This window comes from Oncorhynchus kisutch, linkage group LG9, assembly GCF_002021735.2.
Source record: "Oncorhynchus kisutch isolate 150728-3 linkage group LG9, Okis_V2, whole genome shotgun sequence".
In the NCBI taxonomy this organism is placed as follows: Eukaryota; Metazoa; Chordata; class Actinopteri; order Salmoniformes; family Salmonidae; genus Oncorhynchus; species Oncorhynchus kisutch.
The window spans coordinates 20,484,587-20,500,909 of record NC_034182.2 but is presented as its reverse complement, the minus strand read 5'-3'; the positions used below and the strand labels follow the sequence as shown (position 1 = coordinate 20,500,909).

General features: G+C 44.0%; 1 protein-coding gene across 2 annotated transcripts in view; it reads left to right on the top strand.

Moving 5' to 3' along the window:
• The window catches only part of LOC109896875 (collagen alpha-5(IV) chain), an 84,976-nt gene that overhangs the window by 64,041 nt on the left and 4,612 nt on the right, over positions 1-16,323 (top strand). The window contains exons 36-45 of one of the 2 annotated variants that reach the window (XM_020491299.2): positions 89-268; positions 579-629; positions 1,071-1,256; positions 3,645-3,653; positions 4,418-4,426; positions 4,969-5,102; positions 5,298-5,370; positions 6,269-6,340; positions 6,520-6,648; positions 6,853-6,951. In XM_020491299.2, the coding sequence (XP_020346888.2) occupies positions 89-268; positions 579-629; positions 1,071-1,256; positions 3,645-3,653; positions 4,418-4,426; positions 4,969-5,102; positions 5,298-5,370; positions 6,269-6,340; positions 6,520-6,648; positions 6,853-6,951 (942 nt within the window). The remainder of the gene's footprint in view (positions 1-88; positions 269-578; positions 630-1,070; positions 1,257-3,644; positions 3,654-4,417; positions 4,427-4,968; positions 5,103-5,297; positions 5,371-6,268; positions 6,341-6,519; positions 6,649-6,852; positions 6,952-16,323) is intronic. The other variant, XM_020491300.2, reaches the window with a different exon arrangement.

Here is a 16,323-nt window from a genome sequence, read left to right as displayed (position 1 = left end):
GTGTATGATATTCTTCCAAGCCTTCATCTCATATCCAGCTACCTATGTCATTAAATCTGTCCGGCTGTCTTTCTGGTACTTCCTCTAGGTTCTCCCGGGATTCCCGGGCCGAAGGGTCTGGATGGTATCCCCGGTAACCCCGGTCTCAGCGGACCACCCGGCCGACCGGGAGAGAACGGCCGTGCCGGATCACCTGGGTTTCCAGGGGACAAGGGTCAGGCGGGTCGTGACGGAATCCCTGGACCAGCGGGAGTCAAAGGAGACCCAGGTAGTTGGCGTAGTCACTTAAAGGAGCAATCTGGGATTGCTACTTACATTTTTTTTCTTTTAAATGATTAATATATACCCATTGATTCTTGAATGATATAACTTATAAATGCCTCATGAGCTTAGTTCAACTGTCGACAATACCCCAAAGTTGTAGTCAAATTGATAAAACGAAATGATCCTAAATGTAATTGTTCACAAGGATTTAGCGCTTGTTATGGTGATATTAAGCAGTAAGACCAAAGTGTTATATTATTAGATGGATGTCTAAAATGAAACCCTCTTTTTCCCATGATCGTCTTGTCCTACAGGTCTTCCTGGTTTTGGTGGCCCCGGTTCTCCTGGTCTCCCAGGATTACCAGGTGAGACTCACCCCCACCTGACTGACTGTCTTTGTTACTCTCACACAAACCATACATACACTCTACACTAGCTCCTGAATGACAGACAAACCATCCACTACAGAGAACAGACGGTAGCCGATAACCGACTCTAGACCATATACAACTTAAATAGCATTCGCCATCTATTATTCTACCAATAGAAGTCGACAACAACCACTACTACTCTACTAACTACTACTACCAACGTCCTTCAATCACCACTTTACTTGATTTCCGTTGTTTATGCTGTATGTTGACTTTGTGTAAATTCCACCAGCTGTGTTCTTCCTTTACATCTGTCTATTGCTGGCAGCACCATTTCACCAGGTCACAATCTGAGTGTGTGTCAATGTACTTGGTGAATAAAAGGGATTCTTAATATGAAAGGACCTTGTGTTTTTGCCAATCGGTTCCCCACAGGTGCTAAGGGAGATCTTGGCGTCCCTGGTTCTTCCGGTAGCCCTGGCTTCCCTGGTCAGAAGGGAGAGATGGGTTTCTCTGGCCTGCCTGGGTCCCCTGGCAGCGTTGGGCCCCCTGGCGCACCAGGTGTGGCCCTCCAGGGTCCCAAAGGTAACGCCGGCCCCCCCGGACCCCCTGGAAGAGGAGGTATGTTATGAATTGACCACTCCATCACTTTTTAGCCAATGTTGCTGCCTGGTTTTCTGGACATTTTGAAGTCTGGAGCCTCCTGGTTGTAGTGTATGGTATAGTTAAAAGTTTAAAATGTATCAAATCGTGGACTGGGAAGGAAATTCGAAAGATAGATTATTGATATATTTTCTCTCTGACACATGACACACACATTGTATACACACACACATACCCAAGTAAAAACCAGGCAGCAAACATGGCCTACCTGCAGCTCTTTATGTGAATGCTTTATATTAATCGCATTGATTTGCATGAGATGTGAACCTCTTTGTCAATCAACACTGGTCCCAGATCAGCTATATGTCACTGAGCATAAACATACACTGTCACTCAAATCACCATCGTTGTGATACACTGAGCACTGAACCGAACCGATTGTATCACCACAACCACCACTATGCAACCAAACGTCCCCCACTCCCTTACCCCCTCACTACACAATGTTGGGGTGCGCCGCCCAACACGCACCAATCACTGTGTCTCCCTCGCCGTCTGGGTTCCAGCTACGCCCCCAACATCAGAGCATGGGGGGTGACCACACGTTGTTGTCTACGTCCTCCATCCATCCATCCATCCATCAATCCAGCCATCTGTTTGTCAATCATCTCTCCATCCTTGTGTCTCCTCACCCCCTCTCCCTCCCCTTTCGGTTGCAGGGGAACGGATCCTGATCTGTCCATCTCTCCACAGGGTTGATGTGCCTGTGTCTTGTGTGTTGTTTGGTGTTTTATATCCTAATTGTCTAATTATGTGACGTTGGTGTGAAGCAGACGAACTAGAGTCAAACCTGTAACAGGTCTAACTATGCATTAGAGAAGGGGTTTCAAAAGCCTAGAAAACGAATATTTGGTGGATTCAACAACAAAGAACCTAGACTATCTAGAAACAAGAAGTATCACCACCATTATCTATAAAAGTGAGAAGAGTGTTGTAAGTCAAAGGGGTATCGATGGGTTTGACTGAACGTTTCCAATACAACGTTGGCGTAGTCGGTCAAATGGATCTCATTGACTGCCCATATAGCATTGAACCCCTGTATTATACAGTTAAGGAATGAACTATAAAGTGGTCTCACTCTAGATCAGTGTCATTTATGAAAGGAATAATACAGTGTTCAACTGAACACTGATTGATGATTGATTGATTTTATTAGCCAGCCCCAAAAAATATACATATTCACACAATACATACATTTTAAATACTTATTTCCATTGTGGTCCCGAGTCCCTAGACTACAACACAGTGGATCCAGTATTATCAATAGGCTACTGGAGTCTAGGTAAGACTGAGAAGGTTTGACTGTGACTCGTCTCTGTTTCTCCCACAGTGTGTCAGTCAACTGTTTGTCCTGCATGGGCCATGTGTGTCCAACTGTACCTCAGCACCTGAATCACAACGCCAGACTATAGCACAGAGTTGGGCTCAGTTAGAACATTAAGACCACAATTAAACATATTTTAATTCCAGATTTAATTCCAACTCCAACTTCGTTACATTGATAAGGTGTCAGTAACTTTATATTGAGTTTGTTCTCCCCCCAACCAAAATAATATATATTTAAAAAAAGAAATGTTTGACACCCCTGCTCTATGCCATCCTCTAAATCGATTTCCTCACATCACTTGCGCTGAACTTTAAGTAAGATTCTTTATCATCTTGATTCTCAAAATATCTCCCAAAAGTGTCTCTTACATTGGAGAGCTACGAATACACTGATTATACCAAACATTAGGAAAACCTTCCACCTTCCCTTTGCCCTCAGAACAGCCTCAGTATGCCTGGGCATGGACTCTACAAGGTGTCAAAAGCGTTCCACAGGAATGCCGGCGCATGTTGACTCCAATGCTTCCCACAGATGTGTCAAGTTGGCTGGATGTACTTTGGGTGTTGGACCATTCTTGATACTGTTGAGCAGGAAAAACCCAGCAGCGTTGCAGTTCTTGACATAAACCAGTGTGCCTGGCATCTACTACCAACCCCTTTCAAAGGCACTTACATATTTGTTTTGACCATTCACCCTCTGAATGGCACACATACACAATCCATGTCTAAATTGTGCAATGATTGAAGTGCTTTTAACAAGTGACATCAATAAGGGATCATAGTTTTCACCTGGATTCACCTGGTCATGGAAAGAGCATTTGTATACTCAGTGTACATGTACATATATAGTATATTATAGAGAGCTGTATTGAGCCCAGCTCTGTGCCAGGATAGGCGTCATCTCCAGTTGTGGGGGGATGAGAGCGATGGTATGACATGTACTTCCTGTTTCCTGTGTCTTGGCTCCACCCCCTGTGGTGTTGCCCCTCCCCCTCCGATGACACGTTCGTCCGTACCCAGGTCCCGAAGGTCAGAGTTCCAGTACACAGGCATCTGTTCTACTGCATGTTCTCCTGGTCTAGAATACAAATCTACAACCCTTAACCTCATTGTGTTGCTGATTGATCTTGGATCTTGGATTTTGTATTTATTATTTTCTTCCCTTAATTTTCTGATCCTTCCTTTTTTACTCCTGCTAATCTCACTTTTCTTCTGATTGAGTAGTCACACTGGTCAAATAACCATAACTAAAATGATTTGAACTTTTGCTTGAAATTATTTTGGCATGTTTTAGAATGTACAGTATGTGGTAACATACATCTTTCAATAATCAATACCTTTTTTAACAGACACTATTTCTGAATTATTGATTAGCTGACAGACAAACCTCTAACACTAAAAACAGTCATTGTCATTCTGTTCAACTTGGAATTGACAAATGTCTTGAAAATGTAGTTGATAAGCATGAATTTAGCATGTAGTTTAAAGATAATAGTTTAAATTTGTTAGCATTTTTTCCATTAACTTCACATATGTAAGAACTAGCACTATTTAGCTTTTAGAAATAAGTTCACTGTATCTTATATGTACACAGCCAAATCCCAAACAGGTATTAATTTAAATGAAATAACAAAATTGAATCACAAACATAACATATGGTTTGCCCTGAGGTTTGGTTGTGTCAGACGTTAGCCTGATGGTGTATCTATCTATGCTAACTCTTGCCTCTTGTTTTAAACCCTTCACATTCTGCCGCACCGGCTCTGCTATTCCCGGAATTCTGGGATACCTAGGTCCTCCAGGTTAGAATCAATGGTTTGATGATGATGACCTTTGTTGTTCTGTTGTGATGAAACTGATCTGTGTACATTTTGTTTGGCCTGGTCCCAGATCCGTTTGTGCTCTTGCCAACTCGTTGCTGTCATTGTTAGCATGGTAGCACAAACAGACTGGCACTCAGGCTAGCATTTTGTTGATTTGGTTACAACTTAACCATTGTTGATGATTTGTTAACCACATTTTACTTTTCAGGATGGGTTGTGAAGCCTAACAAAAGACTATAGCCTACACAGACACTGTACACCCCGCAATACACAAAACACACTTGAACACACACTCAAGTCTCCTCCTTTATACTGTATTTATGCTGTTTTTAAATAGTTGTATGTACGCATGCAGTTTTATGCTATGTTGACTGTTGATGTTAGTGTTATACAGTAACCATGGAGATAGATCAACTGGATCTAGTTTTATCTCAATGGTTATTATTATTGTTATTTGTTATAATGTCAGGTTGAGATGAGTGTTATCTCTGACCTCTAACCTTTGACCTATTCGTGTGAAGGTCCTCCTGGCTCCGAAGGTCCCCGTGGCCCTGTCGGCAGCGGAGGGACCAAAGGTGAGAAGGGAATTTCCGGAATTCCTGGATCGCCTGGTTTCCCCGGAGCGAAGGGAGATTTCGGATCGCCCGGATTCCCGGTAAGGAACCAGTCAACTTAGATCCTTGGATCTCCTTCCCCCATTGATAGCAGGATATGTCAAATATAGACACTTACTCGGGGCATAGGGGCTATGGGCTATGGGTTGGTTTGGGATTGTATGAAGTAAATTTAAAATTCCATCTGGGATTGGGATATTACATGACCCCTGACCTCTCTCCTATCATGTGACCAGGGTAATGCTGGCATTCCTGGTGCCAAAGGGTTGAAGGGAGACATCGGACTGCCTGGAGTTCCCGGATTCCCAGGTCAGTCAGGAATAACATTCCCATTCCTAGTCGATCACCATTCCTAGTCGATCGATTTTTAAAAAATGAGTTTCGCACTGTTGGTGTTAGGTGCACTTGATTCAGCAGCCCTAGTACCGATAAGGCAAAGTGTTTACATTTTGAACCATTTCATGTGTCTGAAGGTAGAACCCCGCCAAGAGGTCCAGAGAGCAAATCAAGTGTACCTATAGGCCTACCACTGGCCAATCAGATAGCTCAGATCACTGTGTCTATCTAGAATGCACAGCAAGGTTGAAAATATGAGATTTCAAGACTTTCAAATCCATAAGTCCATAAGAAAAAAAGTGTATTATTATGCTCACTCAGCTGCGCCTTTTTTATTATAATTTTGTTTACCTTTATTTAACCAGGCAAGTCAGTTAAGAACACATTCTTATTATCAATGACGGCCTGGCAACAGTGGGTTAACTGCCTGTTCAGGGGCAGAACGACAGATTTGTGCCTCACAAGTAATACAACTAATGATATATTACCAGTGTGATCATATACCTAAAACGTGTAAATAACATTTCAAAATGGTCTGAGAAGAACAATATTGGCAGGGCAATTCAAGTGTAGCCAATATGCCGTGATAATGTATTGGGCCAAACATAATTTCTGCAAAACTGTTTTTAATTGGTTAATGTTAGGCTTAAGTTTTTTAAGTCATGTAAAAAATTAAAAATTAATCTGAGTGGTTGTTCTCGGCTTGAATTTTTTAAAGGTTTGTGACCACTGGTATATGTGAATGTCCCATCATAGGTATCTCTGTTGACAATATTCCCTCATCTCCCTTATTTCCCTTCCTCTCCACCTCTCTCACTACTCCCTTCCTCTCTCTTTCCTCCCCCCCTCTCTCTCTACATCTCTACCCCAGGACCAAAGGGAGATTCTGGAATCCCTGGACCATCTGGTCTCCCTGGAGACCCCGGAGATGGAGGCCCTGCTGGTGAGTCTTCACCCCTCATCACCTCTGCGCAGGCACACACACACACACACACACACACACACACACATAGACACACCCTGCCAAACACCTACACACACTCCCAAAAACTCTGACTGCCATCTCTGGTGTACCCCGCTCCTCTTCTCTGAAACCTCTCTCGTTGTCATCTTTGATCTCAGGACCCCCAGGTGACCCAGGTTTTGCTCCAGCCCCCATCGTGCTGAAGGGAGAGCGTGGCTCCCCTGGCCCTTCAGGTCTACCAGGCGGCCGTGGCGCCACAGGACCCCCCGGGCTGGAGGGACTCTCAGGTCAGTGGACTGTCACACCCAGTGTCTGTTTGCCATAGGAGAGATTTATATTCAGTTCATAATTAGCTTAATACTTACCAGAGGATGCTTAAAGCTGCAGTTACCTGCAGTTCGTTATCATTAGCTAATTACTAGAGCTAGCGAAGAGAGATTTCCACTTGGGAGGTATATGAGGTCACTGATGAGTCCTCTGGTCTGTTCCAGGTCAGCCCGGTCAGCCAGGAGACTCCGGTCCTGAGGGACCCCCAGGATTCAGTGGAGCCTCCGGCCGCAAGGGAGACCCAGGACCCGCCGGACAGCCAGGTAATTCAAATCTCTCTTACACAGACCTAACCTTCCATTGTGTATATCAGTTAGTAATCATATAGTATTAGTCAATAGTCATTACAATACGTAACTCTAGAAGTGTAAAATAAACTCAAATCAAGTCAACCTAGATATAGTATTGTTCATTGAGTTCAGTGAGTTAATTGACTGGACAAACAAGAATGAGACAGACCTTAGTCAAATACATTGAGGTGCCTTTGATTTAGCCATGACTTTGCACTTTTGGGACTATTTCATTGGGTCCATTGTACCTGCCAAACCAAATCAAGTATTAGAAAAGTACACTATATATACAAAAGCATGTGGACACCCCTTCAAATTTAGAGGATTCAGCTATTTCAGCCACACCCGTTGTTGACAGGTGTATAAAACCGAGCACACAGCCACGCAATCTCCATAAACAAATATTGGCAGTAGAATGGCCTTACTGAAGAGATCAGTGACTTTCAACTTGACACTGACATAGGATTCCACCTTTGCAACAAGTCAGTTCATCAGATTTCTGCTCTGCTAGAACTGCCCCGGTCAAGTGCTGTTATTGCGAAGTGGAAACGGCTAGGAGCAACAACGGCTCAGCCGTGAATTGGTAGGTCACACAAGCTCACTGAATGAGAACGCTGAGTGCTGAAGTGCGTAGCGCGTAAAAAATAATCTGTCCTCGGTTACAACACTCACTACCGAGTTCCAAACTGCCTCTGGAAGCAACGTCAGCACAAGAACTGTTCATCAGGAGCTTCATGAAATGGGTTTCCATGGCCGAGCAGCCGACCATTCGCAATGCCAAGTGTTCAGCTGGAGTTGGTTAAGGCTCGCCAGCATTGGACTCTGGACTCTGGAACTTTGTGGCAACAGTTTGCGGAAGGCCCTTTTCTGTTCCAGCTTGACAATGCCCCTGTGCGCAAAGCGAGGTCCATACAGAAGTGGTTTGTCGAGATCAGTGTGGAAGAACTTGACTGGCCTGCACAAAGCCCTGACCTCAACCCCATCGAATACCTTTGGAATGAATTGGAATGACGACTGCGAGCCAGGCCTAATTGCCCAAAATCAGTGCCCTTCCTCACTAATGCTCTTATGACTGAATGGAAGCCAGTCCCCACAGCAATGTTCCAACATCTAGTGGAAGAGTACAGGCTGTTAAGCAGCAACGGGGGGACCAACTCCATGTAAATGGCCATTATTTTGGAATGAGATGTTCGACAAGCAGGCTTCTACATACTTTTGGTCATGTAGTGTGTTTCACATTTTAACCCAGATCTGTCAGAGAAAACCATAGTTTGGCCAAATGTTCCTTCATGTTGGAACCATTATTAATATTGACACATACAATATCATTATAACACATCTTCAAATCGAATCAAAGGTTATTTGTCACATACACATGGTTAGCAGACGTTAATGCGAGTGTAGCGAAATGCTTGTGCTTCTAGTTCCGACCATGCAGTAATACTAACAAGTAATCTAACCTAACAATTTCACTTACAACTACCTTATACACACAAGTGTAAAGGAATAAATAAGAATATGTACATATAAATATATGAATGAGTAATGGCCGAATGGCATAGGCAAGATGCAGTAGATGGTATAGAGTACAGTATATGCATATGAGATGAGTAATGTAGGGTATGTAAACATTATATAAAGTGGCATTGTTTAAAGTGGCTAGTGATACATTAATTACATACATTTTTCCATTATTAAAGTGGCTAGAGTTGAGTCAGTATGTTGGCAGCAGCCACTCAATGTCAGTGATGGCTGTTTAACAGTCTGATGGCCTTGAGTTAGAAGCTGGTTTTCATTCTCTCGGTCCCTGCTTTGATGCACCTGTACTGACCTCGCCTTCTGGATGATAGCGGGGTGAACAGGCAGTGGCTCGGGTGGTTGTTGTCCTTGATGATCTTTTTGGCCTTCCTGTGACATCAGGGGGTGTAGGTGTCCTGGAGGGCAGGTAGTTTGCCCCCCGGTGATGAGTTGTGCAGAGAGCCTTACGGTTATGGGCGGAGCAGTTGCCGTACCAGGCGGTGATACAGCCCGACAGGATGCTCTCGATTGTGCATCTGTAAAAGTTTGTGAGTGTTTTTGGAGACAAGCCGAATTTCTTCAGCCTCCTGAGGTTTTACATTTTTTTTTCATCTTTATTTATCCAGGTAGGCTAGTTGAGAACAAGTTCTCATTTGCAACTGTGACCGGGCCAAGATAAAGCAAAGCAGTGTGACACAGACAACAACACAGAGTTACACATGGAGTAAACAATAAACAAGTCAATGACACAGTAGAAAAAAGAAAGTCTATATACAGTGTGTGCAAAAGGCATGAGGAGGTAGGCAATAAGTAGGCCATAGGAGCAAATAGTTACAATTTACCAGATTAACACTGGAGTGATAAATGAGCAGATGATGATGTGCAAGTAGAGATACTGGTGTGCAAAAGAGCAGAAAAGTAAATAAAAAAACATTATGGGGATGAGGTAGGTAGATTGGGTGGGCTATTTACAGATGGACTATGTACAGCTACAGCGATCGCTTAGCTGCTCAGATAGCTGATGTTTAAAGTTGGTGAGGGAAATAAAAGTCTCAAACTTCAGCGATTTTTGCAATTCATTCCAGTCACTGGCAGCAGAGAACTGGAAGGAAAGGGGGCCAAATGAGGTGTTGGCTTTGGGATCGTTGAGATATACGTGCTGGAACGTGTGCTATGGGTGCGTGTTGTTATCGTGACCAGTGAACTGAGATAAGGCGGAATTTTACCTAGCATAGACTTATAGATGACCTGGAGCAAGTGGGTCTGGCGACGAATATGTAGCGAGGGCCAGCCGACGAGAGCGAAATAGAAAGCCAATTCTAGATTTGATTTTGGATTGGAGATGTTTAATATGAGTCTGGAAGGAGAGTTTACAGTCTAGCCAGACATCTAGGTATTTATAGTTGTCCACATATTCTAGGTCGGAACCTAAATCCTTCAAGGGTGGTGATGCTAGTCGGGCTGGCGGATGCGGGCAGCGAACGGTTGAAAAGCATGCATTTGGTTTTACTAGCATTTAAGAGCAGTTGGAGGCCACGGAGTGTTGTACGGCATTGAAGCTCGTTTGGATTGTTAGTTAGCATAGTGTCAAAGGAAGGGCCAGAAGTATACAGAATGGTGTCGTCTGCGTAGAGGTGGATCAGGGAATCGCCCGCAGCAAGAGCTACATCATTCATATATACAGAGAAAAGAGTGGGCCCGAGAATTGAACCCTGTGGTACCCCCATAGAGACTGCCAGAGGTCCGGACAACATGCCCTCCTATTTGACACACTGAACTCTGTCTGCAAAGGAGTTGGTGAACCAGGCGAGGCAGTCATTAGAAAAACCAAGGCTGTTGAGTCTGCCGATAAGAATACGGTGATTGACAGAGTCGAAAGCCTTGGCCAGGTCGATGAAGACGGCTGCACAGTAGTGTCTTTTATCGATGGCGGTTATGATATTGTTTAGTACCTTGAGCGTGGCTGAGGTGCACCCATGACCGGCACGGAAGCCTGATTGAACAGCGGAGAAGGTACAGTGGGATTCGAAATGGTCAGTGATCTCTTTATTAACTTGGCTTTCGAAGAATTTAGATAGGCAGGGCAAAATGGATATAGGTCTGTAACAGTTTGGGTCTAGGGTGTCACCCCCTTTGAAGAGGGGGATGACCGCGGCAGCTTTCCAATCTTTAGGGATCTCGGACGATACGAAAGAGAGGTTGAACAGGCTGGTAATAGGGGTTGCAACAATGGCAGGGGATAGTTTTAGAAAGAGAGGGTCCAGATTGTCTAGACCAGCTGATTTGTACGGGTCCAGGTTTTGCAGCTCTTTCAGACCATCTGCTGTCTGGATTTGGGTGAAGGAGAACCTGGGGAGGCTTGGCGAGTAGCTGTGGGGGAGGCGGAGCTGTTGGCCGGGGTTGGAGTAGCCAGGAGGAAGACATGGCCAGTCGTTGAGAAATGCTCGTTGAAATTTTCGATTATCATGGATTTATCAGTGGTGACCGTGTTACCTAGCCCCAGTGCAGTGGGCAGCTGGGAGGAGGTGCTCTTGTTCTCCATGGACTTTACAGTGTCCAAATCCTTTTGGAGTTAGAGCTACAGGATGCGAATATCTGCTGCTGCTGCTGCGCCTTCTTCACAACGCTGTCTGTGTGGGTGGACCATTTCAGTTTGTCCGTGATGTGTACGCCGAGGAACTTAAAACTTTCCACCCTCTCCACTACTGTCCCTTCAATGTGGATATGGGGCTGCTCCCTCTGCTGTTTCTTGAAGTCCACAATCATCTCCTTTGTTTTGTTGACATTGAGTGTGAGGTTATTTTCCTGACACCACACTCCGAGGGCCCTCACCTCCTCCCTGTAGGCCGTCTCGTCGTTGTTGGTTATCAAGCCTACCACTATAGTGTTGTCTGCAAACTTGATGATTGAGTTGGAGGCGTGCATGGCCACGCAGTCGTGGGTGAACAGGGAATACAGGAGAGGGCTGAGAACACACCCTTGTGGGGCCCCAGTGTTGAGGATCAGCAGGGTGGAGATGTTGTTACCTACCCTCACCACCTGGGGGCGGCCCGTCAGGAAATCCAGGATCCAGTTGCACAGGGCAGGGTCGAGACCCAGGGTCTCGAGCTTAATGACAAGTTTGGAGGGTACTATGGTGTTAAATGCTGAGCTGTAATCGATGAACAGCATTCTTACATAAGTATTCCTCTTATCCAGGTGGGTTAGGGCAGTGTGCTGTGTGCAGTGTGATTGCGATTGCGTCGTCTGTGAACCTACTGGTGCGGTAAGCAAATTGGAGTAGGTCTAGGGTGTCAGGTAGGTTCGAGGTGATTGACTAGTCTCCCATAGTACTTCATGATGACGGAGGTGAGTGCTACTGATCATTATACCATATCTTACTGATCATTATAGCTAGGGATGTGCATCTTTCCCTTTCAAGATGACTCGATACGTATCTAAATACATGGGCTCAACGATACGTTTCAGTTTGAAACGATTTGATGCGATTCTGTTTGATTAGAGACCGGATACATGCGACACTAAAGTGTGTGTGTATGTATAAATGATGTATGCCTATGGTGTATGTATTATGCAGGCTCATGAGCCGAGCCATTAAGGAGACTAGGCATCTACCACCCCACTATCCACTATCACTACCACTAGGGGGGGCAATGTAGCCTATGTTTTTTGTACTGCCACTTTGGTTCTGAAATCAACATCACCCACTAATTAACTTCACATTTTTGCAGGTTACGTGTTTGAGGTAGTGATGTATCAATATTTTTACAAATTAGCTATGATATAGCCTATGAATGTATACAGTGCCTTCAGAAAGTGTTCATACCCCTTGACTTATTCCACATTTTGTTGTGTTACAGCCTGAATTCAAAATGTAAAACATCATTTCATTTTTACCCATCTACACACAATATTCGCATTTTTGCAAACGTATTGAAAATGAAATACAGAAATATCTCATTTAGACCAGTCCTCACACCCCTGAGACAATACTTTGTAGAAGTAGATTTTCTCAAGCTCTGTTAAATCAGATGGTGAGTTCACCTCCATCTCAAAATCGAATGGTTTTGACCGTTTGGAAGTTTTAACGGATTGATCTTCTCTTCTCCTCTCACTTAGGCCATGCAATGCACCTTGCAAAATTGACTGCTGTCCTCGTTATCAACTTTACCCTGTATATTAAAAAAATTACCATATGCACTGATTGTTTAAAGCAAAACTACCAAAAGTTTTGCTGATGGTGAAACTGAACAATCAATGCCAGCAGCATACTGTACTACCCTTCATCCCACTGCTGGCTTGCCTCTGAAGCTAAGCAGGGTTGGTCCTGGATGTGGTGTTGGAGTGCCAGTAAGGGGCACTATTCCCTCTGGTCTAAGGAGATCCCAATACCCCAGGGGGGTGAAGGTGACATTGCCTTGCGTAGGGTGCTGTCTTTCGGATGGAATGTTAAATGGGTTTCCTGACTCACTGTGGTCTTGGCCACCTAATCATCCCCCTCATTCCTAATTGCCATACAGTACCAGTCAGAAGTTTGGACACACCTACTCATTCAAGGGATTTTCTTTATTTTTACTATTTTCTACACATTGTAGAATAATAGTGAAGACTATGAAATAGCATATATGGAATCATGTAGTAACCAAACAAGTGTTAAACAAATCAAATTATATTTTAAAAAATGTATTCTTCAAAGTAGCCACCTTTTGCCTTGATGACAGGTTTGCACACTCTTGGCATTCTCTCAACCATCTTCACCTGGAATGCTTTTCCCAACAGTCTTGAAGGACTTTCCACATATGCTGAGCACTTGTTGGATGCTTTTCTTTCACTCTGCAGTCCAACTCATCCCAAACCATCTCAATTGGGTTGAGGTCTGGTGATTGTAGAGGACAGGTCATCTGATGCAGCCCTCCATCACTCTGCTTCTTGGTCAAATAGCCCTTACACAGTCTGTAGGTGTGTTGGGTCATTGTCCTGTTAAAAAGCAATTGAGAGTCCCTCTAAGCGTAAGGACCAGACAGGATGGTGTATCGCTGCAGAATGCTGTGGTAGCCATGCTGGTTGTATGCTTTGAATTCGAAATAAATCACTGACAGTGTCACCAGAAAAACACCCCCACACCATCACTCCTCCTCTCTGCTTCACGGTGGGAACCTGTTACTGGAATTAAATTCCTACATGTTTTAATACCCAATTAAATTAAACACTCTGCCCACTTCTAAGAATTTGTAAGACTCTTATTTGCATAAAATGGACAGAGACCAGTCTCAAAATCAATCAGCAGCGTTTATTCTCGAGAGTACTGAACACGATACAGTTTACCACAGGTTATAAACTGAAAATGACGTCATTAGTTTTCGAACTGTCCTGTCTCTTCTTCACCCTGATACAAAGGCAGTATCTCAAGCCTTCCCACATCGTCCCACACCAATTTAAGCATTCTAGCCAGTCTGACGATAAGTTCATTCATTTATACCAAGGAACAGACAGTCATTGTTCTAATTCTTGATTATATTTACACACATTATATTCAGTACTAGGAATTAAAGAAAATTCATACGTCTATACAGTAACATAATAGTATTCTGATTAGTCAGTCCTGATTGAAATGTATACATAATTCATCATTATTGATTAAAATAATCCCTTAACAGAACCACACATACGGAGATCATCCGTTCGCCTACTCTGCGTCTCACAAAGACACGGCGGTTGAAACCAAAAGTCTCACATTTGGACTCATCAGACCAAGTTACAAATTTCCACAGGTCTAATGTCCATTGCTCGTGTTTCTTGGCCCAAGCAAGTCACTTCTTCTTATATGTGTCCTTTAGTAGTGGTTTATTTGCAGCAATTCGACCATGAAGGCCTGATTCACACGATCTCCTCTGAACAGTTGATATTGATATGTGTCTGTTACTCTGTGAAGCATTTACTTGGGCTGCAATTTCTGAGGCTGGTAGCTCTAGTGAACTTATCCTCTGCAGCAGAGGTAACTCTGGGTCTTCCGTTCCTGTGGTGGATGTAACGATATGCGCTGAGAGTCGGGAAGCAAGTTCAAGGAGTGTGTTTTAATAAACTTTAAATAACTTTTAAATAAACATAATCTAAAACAAGAAACACTAACCGCACACAGACATGAAACAGAAACAATGATGCCTGGGGAATGAACCAAAGGGAGTGACATATATAGGGAAGGTAATCAAGGAAAGAATGTCCAGGTGAGTCTGACGACGCACAGGTGCGCGTAACGATGGTGACAGGTGTGCGCCATAATGAGCAGCCTGGTGACCTAGAGGTCGGAGAGGGAGCACACGTGACAGTACCCCCTCCTTGACGTGCGGCTTCAGCCGGCCGCATGACGCCAACCAAAATGACGATCCCGGGGATCAGGAACGGACCGGTCACCTCTGCTGAGGCACGGGAAACCTGTCAGTCCGGCTGAGACGCGGGAGCATGTCGACCTAGTGTGCCGAAGAAAGCATACGTGACGGGGTACCCACTCCCCGGCGTGTTCGGCTCCAGCAGCAGGACGCCAACCAAGATCAGGAGCGGACCGGTCACTCCTGCTGATGCACTGGAACCTGACAGACCGGCTGAGGCAGGGGAGCCTGGCGATCCAGTTGAGGCATGAGAGCCTGACGAGCCGGCGGAGGCAGGAGAGCCTGGCGATCTGTCCGAGGCATGAGAGCCTGTAGGGGCTCCCGGACCCGACGTCATTCCCACTGAAACAAAAACAAAAAAACACTGATGCTTCCCTTAGGTGTCTGTGCGTTGTTCGTGTTTCTTGTTTTGTATTATGTTGCATTTATTTATTAACCAGTTGCGACGAGCAAACCCGTATCCGGGAGCGTAATCATAGCCTCAAATGCATTAGCATAACGCAAAGGACACAAATACCCCTAGAAACTTATTTTTGTAGGCGAAAAAGCTCCCGTTTCTTCACCATGCTTCACCATGACAAATCGACCGAAAAATGCTACAACTATAACGCCAAACTTTTTTCAAAATTAGCTACATAATATCGACAGAAACACGGCAAACGTTGTTTAGGATCCATCCTCAAGGTGTTTTATCATAGTGCTTGATGGTTTTTGCGACTGCACTTGAAGAAACTTTCAGTTCTTGAAATTTTCACTGACCTTCTTGTTTTAAAGTAATGATAGACTGTTGTTTCTCTTTGCTTATTTGAGCTGTTCTTGCTATAATATGGACTTGGTCTATTACCAAATAAGGCTATGTTCTGTGTACCAACCCTACCTTGTCACAACAAAACTGATTGGCTCAAATGCATCAAGTTGGAAAGAAATGCCAGAAATGAACTTTTCACAAGGCACACCTGTTAGTTGAAATGCATTCCGGGTGACTACCTCATGAAGCTGGTTGAGAGAATGCCAAGAGTGTGCAAAGCTGTCATCAAGGCAAAGGGTGGCTACTTTGAAGAATCTCAACTATAAAATATTTGATTAACACTTTTTTGGTAACTACATGATTCCATATGTGTTATTTCAATGTTTTGATCTCTTCACTATTATTCTACAATGTAGAAAATAGTAAAAATAAAGAAAAAACGAGTAGATGTGTCCAAACCTTTGACTGGTGCTGTATATTACTCCTCGCCTATCCAGCTGATGTGTGGTGAGTGTTCTAGCACAAAAATGGTTGCTGTGCATCACCCAGGTGGGTGCTACACATTTGTGGTGGATGAGGTGAGTTTACCTCTACTATGTAAAGTTTTTTGAGTACCTCAGTTGGTAGAAAAGCACTATATAAATCCAATCAATTATTATTAAAATAAAATATATTGTAAGCCCTGTTCAGCAG